Source organism: Pantherophis guttatus, chromosome 2 (genome assembly GCF_059756535.1).
Source record: "Pantherophis guttatus breed Tessera chromosome 2, ASM5975653v1, whole genome shotgun sequence".
Taxonomy (NCBI): Eukaryota; Metazoa; Chordata; class Lepidosauria; order Squamata; family Colubridae; genus Pantherophis; species Pantherophis guttatus.
Genome location: NC_142064.1, coordinates 211835053 through 211855670, shown reverse-complemented (window position 1 = coordinate 211855670; position 20618 = coordinate 211835053). Strand labels below are relative to the sequence as shown.

The 20618-nt window shown below is 38.1% G+C and overlaps 1 protein-coding gene across 4 annotated transcripts in view; it reads left to right on the top strand.

Annotated features, from left to right (window-relative positions):
* The window catches only part of GLYCTK (glycerate kinase), a 25456-nt gene extending 4838 nt beyond the window's left edge, over window positions 1-20618 (top strand). For 2 of the 4 annotated variants that reach the window (XM_060688409.2, XM_060688408.2), the window contains exons 2-6: window positions 3650-3855; window positions 7107-7520; window positions 7906-8057; window positions 17256-17431; window positions 18902-20618. In XM_060688409.2, coding sequence (XP_060544392.1) covers window positions 7144-7520; window positions 7906-8057; window positions 17256-17431; window positions 18902-19807 — 1611 coding nt within the window. In that variant the 5' untranslated portion in view covers window positions 3650-3855; window positions 7107-7143 and the 3' untranslated portion in view covers window positions 19808-20618. The remainder of the gene's footprint in view (window positions 1-3649; window positions 3856-7106; window positions 7521-7905; window positions 8058-17255; window positions 17432-18901) is intronic. The other 2 variants (XM_034439508.3, XM_087887720.1) reach the window with 1 other exon arrangement.

Here is a 20618-nt window from a genome sequence, read left to right as displayed (position 1 = left end):
TTATCAAAAGTTCTGTGGTTCTACTTTCTAAGCCTCCTTGGATGATCCACGTATTCTAATATTAGAAGAGGAAATGTAGCATCTGACTATATTTTATTTATTTATAAAACTTACCCAATAATAGTCAAATGACTGTTGTGCATGCATCACTTTACACACTTTTATGGAATTCCCCATGGTCATTTTTTCCTAAATTAAAATACTTCAAATTATATTACCTACCGGTATCTTCTAAAGGAGAGGCTTGAGATTACTCCTAGTTTTCACTACATCAGGCTCTGTCTTTCCAGTTCTGAAGTAAACTTTGTAAGAAATAGTAACAAATTCATTGTTGTGCACTGAGATGAGTTGAAATGCAATTTTTTTTACTTGCTGTTGGTAAATTATCTGGTCAGTCCATCTGCTCTCATGTGTCATTTGTCTTCTTTTGGAGGGCCTAATTTGTAGTTTGGGACTGTTTCTAGATTAGTCTCAACCTGGCATGGTTCCATAAATGAATTGTTCTCTTTCCAAGTAATAATATCACAAAAATGTTTATCTTCCACTCACAAGTGCAGTTGCTATAGCTGTAAGAACAGTAAGTGTAGCTTTCATAGTAATTAAGCAAATACTGAATTGCTGGAAAGCGGAACTTAATTGCAGTAGCCTTTTTTGATTGTGACCCCCTCAACAATGCCATTCAGTGACAATCTAAGTTTTCTTTTAGATGTGCTAATAATGGTAGCGCTTGATTGAATGATCACAATTGAGCCCAAAATTTCTGTTGCTAAGTGAGACAGTTATTAAGTGACTTTTCTCCAATTTATGACCTTTCTTGTCAGGGTTGCTAAGTGAATCACTACAGTTAAGTTAGCAACATGGTTGTAAAGTGAATCTGGCTTCCCCATTGACTCAAGGACTATCTGCAATTTGTGATAATTTAACCTTTGCAGATTTCTTTCTTTTTTTACTATTTGAAAGGCTTCTAAGCTAGAATAAGTCTCAGTGTTGTATTTTCGCCCATTGCCCTCTTCTTTCCATTGTTTTGCCTGCCTTCATTTAGCAGCCATAAATCTCCATAATAGGGATGCTGATAATGAAATTTTGGAGTTGAAGTCCTCACTACTAGAAGTAGATCAGACTTGGAAAGATTGGTACATAACAAGGAGGGAGAGAGCAAAAATGTTTGGTAACTGACAGTAGCTGAACATCTGCAGTGTGGCTGAAGCTTTTTTTCTTTCTTTCCTTTGACTTTGTGCAGAGGTGTTACTTTTTTAAAAAATGTGCTTATTTGGTGCCTACAGCAGACGGCAGCACTTTGTCAGACTTGCTTGATCTCAGAAAAGAAAATACTTGGCCTGAATTACTGCTTAGATGGCAGACCTCCAGAGAATACTAGGGCTGTAGGCTAGTAGACTAAGAAGTAAAAATGAAATCCCAGGCAAGTGGCAAATCACTTCTGTATTGCTGCCACAGATTTGTTCATGTAGCCAGTAAGAGTTGAGCATGACTTAAATCATTCTTTTTCTAAGGTTAATATGACAATTATATTTTACAAAATAATAGGAAACTGCCATGAGTTTTCAGGGAGTGGGAGAGCATTTTGGGAACCAGAGTAATGTTGGCATACATTTATTTGTTTGTTTAATTTCTACACTGTCCATCTCCCCTACAAACTGACTCTAAATTCTAAATTGATAAAATATTTAATTTCTTTTCTTGCTCCATTCCGGTTCTTTATGTTGTTTCCCTCCCTCTAAGCTCTTTTCTCTTACCCTGTCTGTATTAAAAAGCTCCAAAATGGATGGGAAAATTACTTCAAAATATAATCAAAGAAGGCACAGCTATGAAAATATTGCCTCTCTTTACCACTTTAAATGATAGGTTGGGAAGGTTACAGGCAGTCTCAGCGCTTCCATTTCTGAATTTAAACTCATTTTTCTCTTATGTGTCATTTGCAAAATCTCCTTTTTATGACCTGCTGGGTAAATATTCCATACCTTATTCTGACAGCTGGAACATTGTAAGGATTTTTTTTTTGTGTAGTGGTAAGTTAACAGAATAACAGTTCCTGAAGAGAAATTTTGTTTAATATACTGATGTAAACTTCAATGGCTGGTATCAATGAACATCTGAACTGAATTGCTGTAGTCCGGATTTCTTTTGTCTGACCTTTGGCCAGCATCTGGTGTTTTCAGGCTGGCATCTTCAGAGAGAATGAGCTGCTTTATGGTGTACCTTTCGGCAACTCACAAGCAACGGAATTAGGCTGACTGGGCTCTTGTGGGGTTTTTTTCAACCTGGCAAACTGATCTCTGATTTCCATTTTTTTCTCTCCACTGCCTGATGTGTTGAGTATCAGGAACTGCCTGTAATGAGCTTGTGTGCGAGAAGGTGATGATTTCCAACAGGACAAACTACGATGGGTCTTGGTTGTTTTCTCGCAGATGTTTCATTACCCAAACTAGGTAACATCAGGACAAACTATATCCAGTTACTTGTTCTCCCATCGAGTGCCTCCCTCTAAACTGGGGAGAAATGATGGACTTGTAGGAACAGGAGCTTTGAGATTGGCTGTCCTGACCTATATGATCCTTTCTGTGGGATTCTTTAGACATAGTTGGGGCTCAGGGTCAGATCCAGTATTTGCAGCGGGTGTGTGTGTCTCCTCTCCTCTCCTCTCCTCTCCTCTCCTCTCCCCCACCCCAACCCCCGGCTTAACTACCTTTCTTTGCAGAGGTTGGTGTTAAATGATGTCATTATTCAGTGATTTTGTAGACCACCTTGATTAATTCAATTTTTAAAAAATTATTCTTGTAAGTATACTATGTGTTATTTACTTGTTCTCTGATTCAGTTATTTATTTTAGAATGCTTTTGGTATGCCACTCTGTGGAATTAATGAGAAATTAAAAGTTACTTCCATTTTCATACACTGAAAACTAAACAAGAGTCACAAGGAACCATCAGAGGAACATGTTGGGATGATTTATTCAAATTAATATGCAGATTAGGACCAGTTTTCATTAATGACAGCTTATGAAGTTTTCATTTAAAAGAGATTAATCTAAGCTCTTCGCAGTCCCAGAGCAATGCTGTCATAGAAGATGCAATTCTCAGCTGATCTGCCAAGATTAATGATGGCTTCTGGATCACTTTCTGAGCAGCTGCTACGATCAAGTGAAAACAGAACAAGTAGAAGAAATTTCATTTCCATCCGGCTAGCCATACCTCTTGCCTCAAAAGTCCTAATTTCAGTGCAGAGAATAAATTATTCCCCTTTTGGTCTGTTCTGTTGTTCAGAAGTGAAAGGTGGCAGGGAAGCCCTTGTGGCTCTGAGATCCTAGTGCCATCCCTGATACGCTTGTGACCTTGCTTGTCAGTGGGAATGAAAACATCAGGCTCTTGGCCAAAATGTGGCAGATTAAAGTAGACAAAACAACTCAAGAACATAGGGAAAACTTTTAAGTGCAGTGGAGGATTTATTTCCTTCAGCTGCATATATAGCCGGATGGCATTTGATTATTGTACTATTGCCAGCACTGGATCAGTAATAGCAGAAAAGAATAGAAAAGGATTTATTACCTCAGGTTAGCCACATTTATGAGAAAACATTATGTAGAAATTAAATAATTTCATGGTTTTATTTTATTTTTCACTCTTTAATACAGGTAGTCCTTGACTTACAACAGTTCATTTAGTGACCATTCAAAGTTACAACAGCCCTAAAAAAGTGACTTGTGACCATTTTTCATACTTACAACCTTTGTAGCAGCCCCATGGTCCTCTGAACAAGATTTAGATGCTTGGCAACTGACTCATACTTATGACCACTGCTGTCTCCTAAGGTCACGTGGTTACCTTTTGCGACATTCTGGTAAGCAAAGTCAATGGGGAAGTAAAATTCATTTCACAACTGGGTTGCTAACTTATCAGCTGCAGTGAATCACTTAACAACTGTGGTGCTCAGTTCATGAGTTGAACCGCTGGGTTCAAGAGATTTCAATCAAGCTCATTGCTTTATGCAGCCTATATGGACATAAGGTTGCTGAGAGTAATTTCTTAATCACTTTCAGAAATTGCTTCTTAATTACTTTTTAGCTATTACCAACCTTTGCAACAGAATGATATGAAAAAAGATGCTGGATATACAAATGAAACCAGCTGGTGTCTTAATAATTAAAAGGGATATACAAATAACAAATCAAAAGAGGATAACTGGATAACTTTCCTATATTGGATTTACAAAACAAATTTCTTAAAAGTTTGAAAGATTTTGTAAGGAGGGACAATGAAAAAAAAGAAATCAAGTTTTAGGACAGTATTTGAAGGGATCAAAGATTGTTAAAAGCAAAAGGAAGCAATATAAACTTGGTTTCTTTGATCAAAGTTAATTAAAATAGATTTTTATCTCTGGTAACTTGCTGACCAGAATTGAATGACAAGGTTTTGTTTATAGATAAGAGATTAGATATGGGAAAAAGAAATCATTTATTGTATTTTTAGAGAAGTTATGAAAATTGTTTATATTTGTGATGAAGGAAGAAGTCATTGCATTATATATTTCTTTTCATTTTCTTTATTGTTACTCTTTCTTTTCTATTGTTTTCTTTTTTCTGTATTTTATTTTTTTTCTTTTTTTAGTTTACATTAGTTTTTATCTTTTTAACTGAAATTGTTATGCAGGGAATCATGTGTGGCTTGGCACGAACAAAAAGGTAGAATCCAAATTCTCTTCCTATCACATGTTTTTCTAGGCCTGGACAAAAGTGGGTCCTCCCCGTAAGGCTGGATGAACCTCAAATGCAAGTTTATATAGTTTTCTTAGTTTTATGTGGTTACATAAGCAGGAAACAGCGCATAGTGGATAAGGCAAGAAGTTCACACTTCCTGACGCGCACATCCTCAAGCTCTGTGTTTTCTTTAACAAGGTTTTCTTGATGCTTTCACAAGGTCTTCATGAGCCTGGAAGCCTGCTGAGGCGTGTCTTTTATTTCTGTCATTTCAACATAAGAATCTACATCATCAGATCAATTCTCAAACCAGTTACTGTATCAGAATTCATAATGTTTAATAAAATTGTTATATAAAACAAATCTAATCCTAAAATCAGAAATCTATAAAATTTCAATTGAAGGGGTCTCCTTTGGCAGTAAAAAAAATTAATCACAGCACATTGCTTAATGTGAGAATAGAATAATTAAATAATCAATTAATAGAATAACAGAGTTGGAAGGGACCTTGTAGGTCATTTAGTCTAACCCCCTGCTCGAACAGGAAAGTCTATATTGTTTTAGACAAATGGATGTCCAATTTCTTCTTGAAAGCCTCCAATGATGAGGCATTCACAACTTTGGAAGGCAAGTCATTTGACTGGTTAATTGTTCTCACTGTTAGGAAATTTCTCCTTGGTTCTAGCTTGCTTCTTTCCTTGATTAGTTTCCATCCATTGGTTCTTGTCTTGCGTTCCGGTGCTTTGGAAAATAGTTTGCCCCCCTCATCTTTGTGGCAGCTCGTCAAATACTGGAACACTATTATCATATCTCCCCTAGCCCAGTCTCCTAATCATCTTAGTTGCTCTTCTCTGCACCTTTTCAGTGCCTCAGTGTGCATTGATGAGTGCTCATTGCAAGCTTACATTTCACAAATAATAGAAACACAATATTTTCTCAAAGCAACTTGCTATCAATTGAAGTGAAAGAACAGATGCTGAAGAACATGTCAGAGCTTGTAACTCATCAGTTCTGCCATCTGTTGGCATCTTTGAACATAAATTAACTGGTATATAACATAGAAAGTGTGTGTGTGTGTGTGTGTGCGCACATAAGCACATATATGTGGTTGGAAGATCCAAAAAGATAACAGTTTTGCAAAGACTCTTGGGAGTTTTATCAGGGCCCCTGGAAAGCCAATGAGATGGATCCAAATATCACAGAATTCAGGATGTCTAAATCTCAAAACTCATTTGAAGGACAGTTTAGAAATTTGGATTCCATATACTCAAAAGACTTGAGTGCAAAGTAACATCTCCAACGTTCTAAGATGCCAACAGACGGCAGAACTGATGAGCTGGAGGCAGAATTCTCCCAGGGACCAGGTGGGATCAGTGTGTTGGGGCCTTCCCCAAACACTACTTCTGAGAGTCAGTGGTCAGATAATGAGTCATGAGGCTAAATTTCTTGATCATTAGGTTGATTCTTAAGAGTTGGAGATTTTTCTTTCATGTTTAGTATGTAAGGAGAAATTGGTACATTCATTGTTTCATCACCATCAATATCTCTCACTCTTGGGTTAAGACCTTTCTCACTATCTGATGCTCTTATTGACACTATTGCATGACTGCATAGAAAATCCTTATGGGTGAGGTAATCTCACAGATGGAGAAAAAAAGATTCATTCTCTTATTTATTTATATTCCACCTTTATTTTTTTTTTATAAATAACTCAAACACAATACACCCCTGTGAGGTGGGTTAGGCAGAGAGAAAGTGACTGCCCAAAATCACCCAGCTGGCTTTCATGTGCAAGACTCACAGCCTCCTGGTTTGTAGCCTTAAACAATAGATCACTTTCCCTCTGTCTCTCTCTCTGTGTTTTTCTCTCTCCTCCTCCTGTTCCTCCTGTTCCTCCTCCCTCCCTCTCTCCTCCTGACCCTTCTCCCCCAACCCAGCATGTTTTCCTGAGAACTTTTAAGTAATTCTTTGGAGCTTCTTATTTTGGAACCCTAGCTTCACAAAATATCCATCTTTGAAGTTTTATTGTTTTGTAATCAGTAATTTAGTCTGTATTCTACATTTTTGGGGGGAGGGAGGAAAAGACAATATGTGGTATATGTTTCTTTTTCAATATTATGTTGCTTAACTAACCGTGGTTTTTTCCCATTCCCTAAATGCCAAGTAGATTGTTTTCAAAAAATTCTTGCTGGCAAATTATTAACCTTCCCATTTGATCTATCAAATTGGGTGTATAAAAAGACCTCTGGACCTTCCCAGAGAACAAAAGCACAGGAGGGTGAGGAAAAAAAGAAAGCTCATGACAAGCAAAGTTTCTATAAAACATATATTCTGGGAGTGAAAAGCAACTCGCCAGATATCCTTAATCACTAACTTAATCATCCGCTTTTTTCAGGATATTAATCATCGCTTATTCCTGGTGGATTCGGGGCATGGTTTCTGTTTTCAAAAGCTTGCCAATCACTGGCAAAAACTGTTGGCGGCCCAATTTTAGTTTCACGAGTGAAATACCCTCTCTCAAAATGACTCTCAAGGACCATGGGCTACATTTCTTCCGCAGTGCTGTGGATACAGTCCTGCCGGGGCCGATACTGAAAAGGGCCTTGGTGCTACAACCAGGTGGATGCCCCAGACTTTTGCTACATGGCCGTCCTTTTGAACTGAAGAAAAATCTATACCTGGTTGGCTTTGGAAAAGCTGTTCTGGGCATGGCAGCAGTGGCTGAGGACATCCTCGGAGGCTACCTCACTCAGGGAATAATCAGTGTTCCTCAAGGCATCCAAGAAACTCTGCGACATGCAGGAATGAGGTAAGGAAGACGGCCACCTTTTATGGAGATGACATACAAAATCTGTCTTGGAAGCCAGCTTCAAGAATCCTATCTTGAGTCCTCCTTGGCTTGGTGTATCTTAAATCTCAGTTGTGATCTGCTTTCCTACTGCAAGTACTAGGTACTTGGACAGAGCTATGGAGATACTTCCTATTTTTACTTACCCTGAGAAAAACACAGAAGCCAACCTGATGTTTTGAGTTGCTCCTTAGAATTGTAGGTGATCAATATTCCTTTGTTTTCCTTTCATTATCACATTAATTATACTGGCTGGCCATCTGTTTAAGAAGTTTTAAATATCATGAGTTTCAGAAGTACAAAGCTCAGCTAATAAATGGCTCTTTTTGGGAAAAAAATGCTGCAGGGAAATGTTGCTGAAGCCACGCAGCCGAATCCAAGTCCTGGAAGGCGCGAGAGACAACCTTCCTGATAAAGAAGCTTTGGAGGCTGCCAGGGCCATCTTGGAATTAGCCAAGAGTCTCACAGCAGATGACCTCCTCCTGGTACTAATTTCAGGTAATGCTTGACAGCCCAAAAGGACAGAAAGGCTTTTGTCACCTCCAGATGCTTTTTAAATCCTTCTTTCCCATTGTTACATTTTTGCATGTTCTGCAAACCTGCTTGGCAACTAGGTTGAGTTGTCTGCTGTTAAAACGAAGAAAAGCAGATGGCATGGGGAGGTGACTAGGATGGTTTTCAGTATGACTTTGCCCTGGGTGATGCTGACTGGCCCTTGAAGTACCCTTATGCTTTCTTGTGTCAACTTGCTTTGGAAATCATATTCTTGCTGGCCCTGATAGTCTTCTCCATAACCTGCCCTTAGCTTTTGCTGCTGTTCTGCCGTGGGGAAAGTGGGATCTTCTGCAATGGAAGGAAATGTAATACTAATAGTTTTGCATAAATGTTTTTATTATTATTATTATTGTAGCTTGCTAAAATAAATGTGGTCATTTCATATGAGTCAGTTCTCCATAGTTTCCGTGATTTACACAGATGAGTTCTGAGTCTGCCTGATGTACATTTTTTTCTCTTTCTCCATCTAATTCAACTTTACTGAAAAATAAGAAGTATGTATGCTTTGACTCTAATTTTGCAAATAATCTCTAAAATAGTTTCTGTTGTTCTACTGAGCTTTCCAGTCTAATGAAACTGGTCTAGCTTTTTTTGCTTAGAAATTTCAAAACTGCTAGGCTATTTTTTGTCCAGCAGGTGGCAGTCCAGAATCAGAATATGCCATGTAATATTGAAAAATACAGTAAGCTGAGAAGGAGCATGGACATAGAATATAGAATAACAGAGTTGGAAGGGACCTTGGAGGCAGGGATGGGTTCTACTTACCTTTACTACCGGTTCGCAATGGGGCCATGTGCATGCACGCTCTTATGTGCATGGGTGCTCTTCTGCGCATGCGCAGAAGCATTCTGATGACGTTGGGGTTGGTGGGCAGAGCCTCTCACCTGTTTTACTACTGGTTCTATAGAACAAGTGAGAACCGGGGGCAACCCACCACTGCTTGGAGGCATTCTAGTCCAGCCCCCTGCTTGAGCAGGAGACCCTAAACCATTTCAGACAAATGGTTGTCCAGTCTCTTCTTGAAAACCTCCAGTGTTGGAACACACACAGCTTCTGAAGGCAAGCTGTTTCACTTATTAATTGTTCTCATTGTCAGGAAATTTCTCCTTAATACTAGGTTGCATCTCTCTTTAATAATCTTTCACCCATTACTCCTTGTCCCACCCCCAGGTGCTTTGGAGAATAGATTGATCCTATTATCCATGGAAACAGTCTAGTGTGCCAATGAGTTGGCCAATTTGTTTGGTCTGAAGGGGCTAGGAAGAACTGAATTTCCATTCCAAGTAGTCATGCTTTGGAGGTATACGTCATAGCATTCATTTCATCTTGATGTCTTGGTATCAGTTATGTTGGTGCAATTATTGCACAGATTGTTCTTTCCACTATTTTCTTAACTGTCAACTATTTCTTTTTGTTTGAGGTATAAACAATAGTATGATCACATCGATCTACCTTAAAGACAGTCTAGGCAACCCAAATATTTGCAGAATCTCTCTTTAAAAGAAGAAAAAAACTTTACTTGTAAATATATTTGAATTGTAAGCAGCCCAGAGTCATTGACAGAGATGGGCAGCTGTAGAAATTAAATGAATGAATGAATAAATAAATACATAAAACATCATTTAATAAATTTAAGAAACTCTTGAGCAGCTTACATAAGAATGTTATGAGGAGTTCTTAAACAGGAGCTTAATTCCCTTTATTAACTTGAAACAGAATATTCATTGAATTATATGAAGCAAAGATACTGAGCCAGCTACTAATTTCACAGTATGGTAGGATAAAATATATACATAATCATTTTGAGTAACTGAAGCAATTTAAAAATGTTTAGTTTCAGTTGTGTAATGCTAAGCCAAACATAACTAAAGAAAAATTAAGATTTTATTCATAAAATAGCTCTTCTAAAGATTGCCTTTATCTAAGAAATAACAGATGCCACTAAATTTATGTAAGGAAGGAAATCTCCAGTTTGAATGCATATTCCATTGGGTGGTATAAGATCTCTTCAGCTCTTCCTTTCTCTCATTGGAGGTATAACAATGACATTCCACCCCCGCCTCCTCCACTAGCTCCCGAAGTTCACCCAAACCCATGCCCTTTGCATCAGTGACAGTATCTACCCATCTCATCCTCTGCCGTTCCCTGTCTTCTCTTGCCTTCTGTCTTTCCCAACATCATCAATCTTGGTCTACAAATGACAGACAGTATTAACTCTGACTATTGAATCCCTCCTATCCATCTAGATTTATAAAAGATCGTCAAGCATCTGATAATATCAGATTACTAATTTATATTCTGGATATACATTCAAAGAACTCAAATTGCTATTGATGGTTTTGTTGAAGATGGAAAAAAGCCTTCAATGTGATGCAGTGGAAATTTTTGAAACAGATTCTGCCTAACTACAGTTTTTTTAATTTAATTGTATTAATATGTGATATTCTAGTTATTGGTGAATGAGTATTTCAGATGGAATTATGGTCTCATGAAACTTGTAAAGTTTACCTCCTTTTGTATTTGATTTTAAAGTTTATTAGAAAATGGAGAATATTTGGTATATAACAGTGGATGAAACTGGGTACAAATTGTTATTATCAGTGATATCATGTGTGTGTGTGTGTGTGTGTGTGTGTGTGTGTGTGTGTGTGTGTGTATACAGTTAATATTTCGGGTTTCTTCCCGTGTAATTGTAAACATATCCTTAAAAGGATAGTAGCGACGTTTCGACGAAATCGCATTCGTCATCTTCTGGCTGAAGTTCTCGGTTTGGTGCTTATGGGCAAACTGTGTGATCGTAACTGATGTTTTTCTATGAAAAGAGGCAAAGGTGTATTCTGATTGGTCGACAGTGTTGTTGTATTCTGATTGGCTGATGACATAGCTGTATTTTGATTGGGTGGAAGCACTGGTTGTGGGTTAATGGATAAGTTATGCTGGAAATGGTGGCAACACAGGCATTATGATGAATCTTTGATCTATGGTTTATATTTTGTGTTAAGATTCGTCTGTCTATGAGAGCAGGTTTCCAAATAGTAGGCAGATGGGAAGTGTCATCACGTTTATTCATACAATATGGTCTTTTCTCTATTTCAATGGCCTCTCTGATTATTCTGCCATTGAGATATTCTATTTTTGCAACTGTTTTTGTGTTATTAAAATTAATATGATGTCCTGTGGCATTTATGTGTTGTACTAATGATGATGTGTGTTCTTTCTTTTGTACTGAATTTTTATGTTCCTCGATGCGCACGCTCATTCTTCTGTTGGTCTGTCCAATATATGTTGAGGGGCAGGAAGCACACGGGATTTCGTATATGCCTTGATCTTCTAATTCTATTTTGTCTTTAGGGTTTCTCAGAATAGACGATATCTTTCTATCTGTGCAAAATATGGTTTTGATGTTGTGTCTATGTAGTATTTTGCTAATTTTATCCGTTGTTCCTTTTATATAGGGCAAGATGGCTTTCCCATTGTTTTGTTCCTCTTGTTGATTTCTCTTCTGTCTGGATGTTACATGCTGGATCATACTGATGATTTTATTTCTACAGAACCCATTTGATGTCAGTACGTTAGTTAATGTATATAATTATGTTTGTAAATGTGCTTCATACATACATACATATATATATATATATATATATATATATATATATATATATATATATATATATATATATATACACATACACACATTTTTGTTGATTTTGATCTTCTATAAGGTTGTTCAGGTAAGTGATACAAATTTGATTCATTTCCTATAGGAATGAATATTTAAATGGAAATCTGTAATCATTGAGGTTTCTGCTGTTTGAATGCTTTTAAAGATTTATTTATTTAATAAATTTATTTATTTAAATAGTAATTTCTGTATTTTAATATGTTATATAACAGTGTATTGCCTATTACAGTGATGGTGAACCTTTTTGGCACCGAGTGCCTAAACCAGAACATGCGCGAGCATTGGAAACCTGAAGACCAGCTGGCGCATGCGTGCCGGCCAACTGGTCTTAGTGCGCACTGGAGCACCGGAAACCAAATGACCAGGTGGCTGGCGCTAATGCACGCACAGGAAACCAGAAGAGCAGCTGGCAACGGCACACGTGCCCACAGAGAGGGTTCTGTGTACCACCTTTGGCAAGTGTGCCATAGGTTTGCATTCACAGGCCTATTATATAGTTTAACAATTACTTATTATTTAATAGTTGTTAATATTTAGGAATATTAGGAATATGCAGAAAACTTTTTTCATTTGCAGTTATAAAGATCAGATGCAAGTAATTTCAAAAACATGAAAGAATAAAAATTGAAGAATGTAAGGGGATCAAGACCCTGACAGAGGGCTCGATTTCAGCATAGCTCCATTGTATTTCTAAGCTTATGTTTGCAGAGTAAATTTGGAAAATATTGGAATGGAAAGCTAATTTATACCTTATTCCCATAGTAAACATAAACTCTCTTAATCCCAGTTTGAAAATTGCTTGAAATCAGGCTGTTGCCGATCAAATGTTTAAAGTATTTAAATTATTGCAGGAAGAATTTGGATTCCCTAACATTGCAAAATGCCAATGTAAAATGCATTGCTCAAATGCATTGTCAATTTCTCTAGATCAGGGGTCAGCAATCTCTGGAGCCGCATGTGGCTCTTTCACCCCTCTGCTGCGGCTCCCTGTCACTCAAAATATGCGTCACAACTGCCAATGTGCGACACCCGCTGGCACGCAATTTATTGAGCTTTTCAAACCCCAGTAGGCCAACCATGGATAAATCCAAGAAAAGAAAAGTTTCAGAAGAAAACAGAACATTTAATTCAACTACATATGCTAGTTTTGTGGCTGCTCAAGAAATAGGCATGGGAAAGGTTTTGTGGCTCCCGGTATTTTCTTTTCTGTGGGAAATGGGTCCAAATGGCTCTTCCAGTGTTTAAGGTTGCAGACCCCTGCTCTAGATTTTCAAAACATTTCCCAAAAGTCACTGGTTTGGGCATGATTCTAATTCTACCTCTTTTCCTAAATAAACAATTAAAAAGTTCCACTGAGGTAGGCATTAGTTATTTGCAAGAAGAATTGAATAAAGAATTGAAGCATCTTATTAAAAATGAATGGTTAAGAGTTTTAAAGAATAGTAAGTATGCTTCTTAAAATTACTAATTCAATAAAATAATTTTTTAACATGTGCTAAGCACCTGAAATAATATTTTAAAATGTTTGGATGTCAGTCACATGTAGCATATATAAAATGGGTGAAGAAACACTCACTTGTATGATATGGATTTGATCCATATTACCCATTTAATGGTTTTATACTCATAAATGTATTACTTTGGTGTACAAACTTTAATACAATTTAAAGATGTGAATGTACTTTTGAATTATGGACCACAACCACCATCCCACAAATTGGAACTAATCTCTGTACGAAGATTATTCTTCAATGGTGGAACGATGGTGTGGTCCCAGATATTTATAATTTGGGGATTACCGATATGTATTTCCTTTCTGTTTATGAACTGGATCTCTCTTGATGTAATGAAAAGATTGGTCAATATTAGTCTGTGTGGTCAAGATATAAAGATGAATTTAAATATTGATTTGATATGTTCCGTGATTTTTCCCCCCCTTTTTCTCTCTGTATGCTTTTTTATTTCACCCATTTTGTCTCTTTTTTGCATATTAAAGCAATGAGAATGTTAAAGCATGCATGGATTATTGGGCATCTCAAGCTACAGTTTGTGTCACTGTAGACACAAACGTCTAGGATCCTGGCGTCATTTCTGGAAGCATTGCTATTTACCCGGTTGTAAGATAACTGTCATGCAAAACTGATTCATGGTATGGACATGGTTGGATCAGGGATGAAGCTGAGACAAAAGAAGTCTGGAGCAGGGGTCAGCTTGCTTGTGTTTCACTCACAATGCCTTTCCGCTTAAATTGGCACAATTCTGCAAGCTTGGGTAGCATGTTCTTTATTCAGGGGCAATATCGGCTATGTGGGAACTTTCAGGCCGATCTTTTAAAAATACATTCACGCTTACTCCTCACTCATCCTCCACCACTGGCCACAATTAACCTTTTTTAGGTTTTGCATTTTAGATGTGTAAAATTTACATGTTTTAAATGTAAAAACATAGGCTGCGTGAAGAAGGAATTCCAGATTAGGGAGGCAGAAATTAATCAGCATGGTTACTGATTTTATTTTTATATGTATATGCACATTGTGTTCCTGCCCTTTAATGCATATGCATCACTTGGAGAACTTAAAACACTTGAAATAAGTGCAAGATTTAAATTTTGGCAGCGTTTGAAAAATGTATAAAGACATCTAATAGGAATAACCATAGCTTCTAAAACTGAACTGGATATTGAATGCCTTCCTAAAATAGAAAGGTGTTGCTTATTTGCAAAACATTATCCAATAGGGCGATAGTCTAGACTCCTAAGAAGAGGGTTCCACAGTTTGTGGGCTACCATTAAGAAGGCAATCCCATTAAGAAGGCAATCCCTGAGGTATCTTGGACCCTAAGCCTGTAATGCTTTCAAAATTACTCTCAGCACTTTAAATTGTGCCCCAAAATAAAGAGATAATTGTTGGCAATTGTTATAGGATTGGAGTATAGCAATGCCTTCAGACATCTAACCCATTTACCTCACCTATTGCTGTTACTAGAACCCAATTTAGAACCCACACCATCCCTAGCAATAGATAAAAAAGAGAAGTGAAGCTACATGTCACTGAGACGTCCAGCAAAATGACAGGGACATAGTCCCCTTGTCGTGATTTCACTGTGGATTATTTACCAAGGCAACCAAAGCTAAAATGAGTCTAAGCAACCTGTTTCATCCAGGAACTCCTGAATCTGAGGTGCCATACTATGGTTAAGCACCTTGTTCAAGAATAGCAAATTGGAAATTAACAGGATGGGGAACTAGAAAGGACTTTTTTTTATTAAGAGGTGTCATACTAGCGCCCCCACCCCCACCCCAAGGCTGAATGTTCAATGGCAGATTGGCCATCTAGTTGACTGGATCTTCCTTGGTTGCCTTAGATAGAGAAGACAAGAGTCAAGGGTATGTGTAGTTTGTCTTAATCTACTAAAGAAGTGGTTAACAACCCCTGCTGTATGAATGGAACCTCAGCTGTAACGTCAAAACACAAGCAGACATAGCAGGATCTGATTCTGACATATGAACGAGAGTAATTGTTCTTGAATCTAGGGTGGAGAAGACAGTCTCCACATCCCCTACAATTTGAGTAAAGATCTGCTGGCAATGAGATAGAAGATAGATGAACTTAACAAGATAGATATAAAAAGACTCTTACCCTCCCAGGAAGAGCGATCAGTATGATACTGCTGTTTGAGGAAAAGTCTATTCATACTTTTGTAGGCAATTCTTTGAAAAGAGGTTATTATCACACCACTGCCTGTTATCCTTAGTTTTTTGGAAGCCACTGCTCTCATATGAGAAGAATTCCCTTTCTGGTTAATGTTGCCATGAGTAAGTTTCTAACAGTTGGTTAAAAATCCCTATATAATGGTTTTTCAGGGGTGTATTTTGCAAGAGATTGTGTCTCAAACTTCAGTTTATTTTGTATTTCATGGCAACTTACTATCATTGACATAGAGTTGACCTTGAGGCCTTTCACTACTCTCTTGATCTTTTCTTTCCATGGACTTTCTGTTAGTTGTAATTGTGCATCCATTGCTCAGGTGGTCTGTCTGGTGCTTGAGATATTTCTCTTTAATGGATTGTCTCCCTCTAATCCATCTATCCCTGACACCTGGCTGACGTGTTCAGTTGCAATTCATTTTCCTTCTCTATTTTGCTTAAACTGGCCCTGTATTTAGAGCTCTTTTTATGCAGAAATAACAAGCACTGTAAAATGTATTCTCATCTGTACATGTGATTCCACCTTGTTAGTCTATGGCTTTCTTTACATAAGTAAATCTGAATGGATTTCAGGATGAAACTTTCAATTCACTGGATTATTGGGAGTCTAATTCTGAGAGCTGTGTGTTCTGAAAATAATTCTTAAGAAGTGTGTTGGATTTTGTGTGAGCTCAATCCTTCTCAACTATTCATTCACCCTTCTTTATATGAAAAAAATGCCACTGTTTGAAGAGACATGTTAACTTAAATCTGTGAATTCCTTAAACCATAATCATCTTTTTTTCAGGCTTACACAAAAAAGTGGTGAGCTTTAATGACTAGCAGAGATAGGTTGAAATCATGTGAGTTCAGAGGCATTTCTGAATCTTATAGATTTAGGGAGGGGAGGAGTGTTTAGGAAGTGAATTATATCTCATTGTCACGCCCAGCCTAAGAATGAGATAAAACAGTACAACCAACATTCAGTTTTTTAGTTGCTCAGATCATATAGACAGAATCTTGCCAGACTAAGCCTATACTCTTCTCACCCTAACTAGATTCTAGGGAGTGCTATCCTAACTTTCTTCCTGATCCAACTTCGGGTTGTGGTGCCTCTTGTCTTGCTCCCCTCCTTGGACTATTCTCTCTTCTTTCTGAGAAACTGCCCCGTCACTGAAATCCATGTCCCCTTTCATAAACACAATCCATCACACACAATGATATGTAGTTAACTTTCCTGTGCCTATATTGCTGCCACACCACATCATCATTTCCAGATTTTCTATCTTGTACTTGCAAAGATGAATTTTGTAAGACATTAACACAGCCTACCTGTAGTTTTCATGGCAAGATATTTCAGAAGAGGTTTGCCCTTTACTTCTCCCTGGGGCAGAGAGTGACTGGCCCAAGGTCACCTGGATGTCTTTATGCCTAAAGCAGGGTTAGAACTCATGATCCCTGAGGATTAGAACTCATGATGCCTTAACCACTGCACCAAATTGGCTCTCTACCTTTAATATACATGGGAGGAAAGCTACCTTGCCCTTTTAGAAGGAGTTTATATGTCAATCTCTGTTTTAATTACTTGATACGAAAGTTGTCATTCTGTAAAATAATCATCTGAAAAGCAGGAGGAGAAAAATGGCAAAAGATGGAAAGAGGAAAATGCTGCCTGGATAGGGCTCTCTTTGGTGGGTCTGTTGTCTTCTGATAGAGGCTAACCTTGGCAAGAAAGGAGCCTTGTTGCCTAAAAGCATACTTCTCTGGCTTTTAGGAGGTGGATCTGCCCTTTTACCTGCACCTATCCCTCCTGTTACCCTCGAAGACAAGGCCACCGTCGTCAGGTTACTTACTTCAAAAGGAGCCACCATTCAAGAGCTGAATACCATTCGAAAGGCTCTCTCTTTGTCAAAAGGTGGGGGGCTGGCCCGGGTGGCTTATCCTGCCCAGGTAAGTGTATCAAAAGCTGTCTTGGCCCAATAACTCTTGGTTTTAAAAGAAATGCCAGTTGTAGTTCTCTAGATTCTAGACTGTGTTTGAGAAAGGGATAAATCTAAGGTCAGGATAATGTTAATCCTCACTAATATCAGGGACATTATATCAGTCAATTCTGATGCTTAAACATTTGGAGCAATCAGAAACATCTAAGGAATGTAGGGAAATGGTTGTGATTAGTACTTAACATATTTTTAGTATTCTTGAAGAAATCTTTTAGTTCTAGGCTGAGCTAGGGAATGTGCATACAGAATAATGCAATAAATACAAATTAATACCCCCAGAATGAATTATGCAACAATAGTGATTTGTTTGTAAAAATCATTGCAACACAGGCTAATTTGGTACAAATCTGGAAGACCTCAGTTTTAATGCACCAACTTTCATCTAAAGTCCTTTCCAGAAGTCCTTCCTTTGCATGATCATAAGGGCTCGGGTTTCCCCCCCAAAAAAATTAAATGTGATAAATTATATTCTTTGAGGTGAATAGAATATTTGAGCAGGGGACCTAAAGTTCTGTTCTGAAAATGCCAAAGCATCCCATCAAAAATTCTGATTGTTCAGCTGTAATGAATAATACAAATTAAGTAAAAACGATGCCTTGTTGCTTAATTTTTCTTTTACACAATTTGTAAATAATTTGGGTTGAGGGATTTAACTTTTAAAAAACTTTTCTGCTTTGCAGATATTTGCAAACATTTAACAATTAAGAACTTATACAAGTAGCCTTTGACTTACAACCAATTGTTTAACAAATGTTTGAAGTTACAGTGGTGCTGGAAAAAGAAGCCCTTATGCCCAGTGCTCTCACTTACAACTGTTACAATACCACCATGGTCATGTGATTGCAATGTGATTACAATCATGTGGTCACATGATCATGATTTGTAACTTTTTTTGCCAGTTTCCAGCAAAAAACTGTCCATTGAGAAGATTGTGGATTCGTTTAATGGCTACAGTGATTCACTTAACAACTGTTGTAAATATAATCATAAAATTGAATTCAAGAACTGCAACAATGTATGACAGAAATTCTGGTCCCAATTGTGATCATAAGTCAAGGACTACCTGTATAAACTATGAAATATGATCTATTTTTCATAAAAGCGAAAGACAATAATTTTGTCAGAGCAGTAGGGAAGAAATTGAAGAATGATTCATACTTTATATGTCAAACATAATTCTGTCTATTAGCAATACACTGAGCCCGTTTTTTTGTACAGCAGGAATCATACAGTATACGAAGACATAGATTAACTATATCATTCATTCCCAGTTTTTCAGCAGGCAGGAAATATGAAGGTGGCTGTCTTTCTTGTCCTAGGACTCTGGCTTAGCTTCATTTCACCTATGTAGGATTGATCATTGCATTGGATCAATTCCAATGCAACATGAACAATATTTATGATTGCTTATTTATTTCAGGTTTTGAGCCTCATCCTCTCTGATGTCATTGGAGATCCATTGGACATTATAGCAAGTGGCCCGACTGTTGCCACTTCTCACAGCGTGCAGGACTGCTTTCAGATACTGGCCAAATATGATGTATTGAATACCTTGCCAAAGTCTGTGTTGACAATCCTCTCTAGCTCTGTCACAAAGCACAGCACCCAGCAAGACTATTCCCACGTCTGCAATGTTGTGATTGGATCCAACAAGTTAGCTTTAGAGGGAGCCAAATGCCAAGCAGAACAGTTGGGTTACCTGACTATACTTTTGAGTGATGCTGTGGGTGGGGAGGTCAGCACTGTTGCTCGTTTCTATAGCCTATTGATTCAGTTTGTATGCTTGAGCATTATAAATGATGCTGGAAATAGACCTTTAAGAGACTCCATGAAAGAATCGCTCACAAGCATTTCAGGACAGCTGGAGATTCCAGTCTTGAGCCTGATAGACTCTCTAATAACAATGAAAAAAACCCATGGGGAAAACCCCATTTGTCTTTTGGCAGGTGGAGAAACCACTGTGCAGATTCAAGGAAGTGGGAAGGGTGGAAGGAACCAGGAACTGGCTCTGCGAGTGGCCTTGGAACTGCACAGAGCTAAATCCACTATGGAGGGAAGCTGTCTTAATAAATATGAAGTCATGTTTTTGAGTGGTGGAACTGATGGACAAGATGGGCCAACAGAGGCTGCTGGGGCCTTCTGCAGCCAGGATCTGGTAGAGGAGGCCGAGCAGGAAGGCTTTGACGTGGGAAGCACGTTGAGCAATAATGATTCATATACATTTTTCTCCAAGTTCCAAAATGGACATCACCTTTTGATGACAGGCCTGACAGGCACAAATGTCATGGATATTCATGCTATTTTAATCAGAAGCCGAAGATCTTAGTGATGTCACAGACATTGAGTTGTTTTGATTACAAAGGATTCTGTAGGCAACCTGAATGGAATATCTCTGTCCAGGCTGTTGATAACAAGGACCTAATGGACGGTTACTGATAGATAAAGGAGGGTCACTTTGTTGTTTTAATTAGATCACGGAAACAGCTGTTTGAAACTATCACAATTAGTTTTTTATAACAGCTTTCTTCGGTAGTATGAAGAATTCTTCTGGTCATTCTGAATGGTCCAGGCCGAAAAAGAGGAGCTAACAAAACTCCATTTAGTCTTGAGGATGCCATTCAGAGAGCACTTTAATTTTGTAATCTTCTGTTGTCTCAGGTTGGCCCACACTATTTTGTAACTGTACTCTTCTCAGATGTTAAACAGGAGCTTGTCTCATATGGGGCTTGCTTCCCCCTGCTCCCCCAGCTTTCATGCATGTGATGATGGTATCTTTTTTTCAGCCATCTAGAAGTATATGGTGCATGTCTGCAGATAGGGGGGAGGATTTGACTGTTCACCCATGCAAGCAGGAACCGAGATAGTGACCAAGTAGTGACCAAGGTACTTGGTCACTAAAGTGCTTGCTCACTTTGGATTTTTCATGCACATGGGACAGTTTCCTGCCCCTCAGACTTCATGGAGACAGAGACACAGTCGTAGGAGACATGGCACTGGGAGGAATGGTTTCATATGGAAGCAATACCGTGCTAACCTTGTAACTCTTTTCCCCATGGATTTGCTGAAGCAGTTTCTGAAGCTAATACAGTGTTGCTGAACTTTTTGTGTATCACTGCAAAATAAAGCATTTTCTTCAA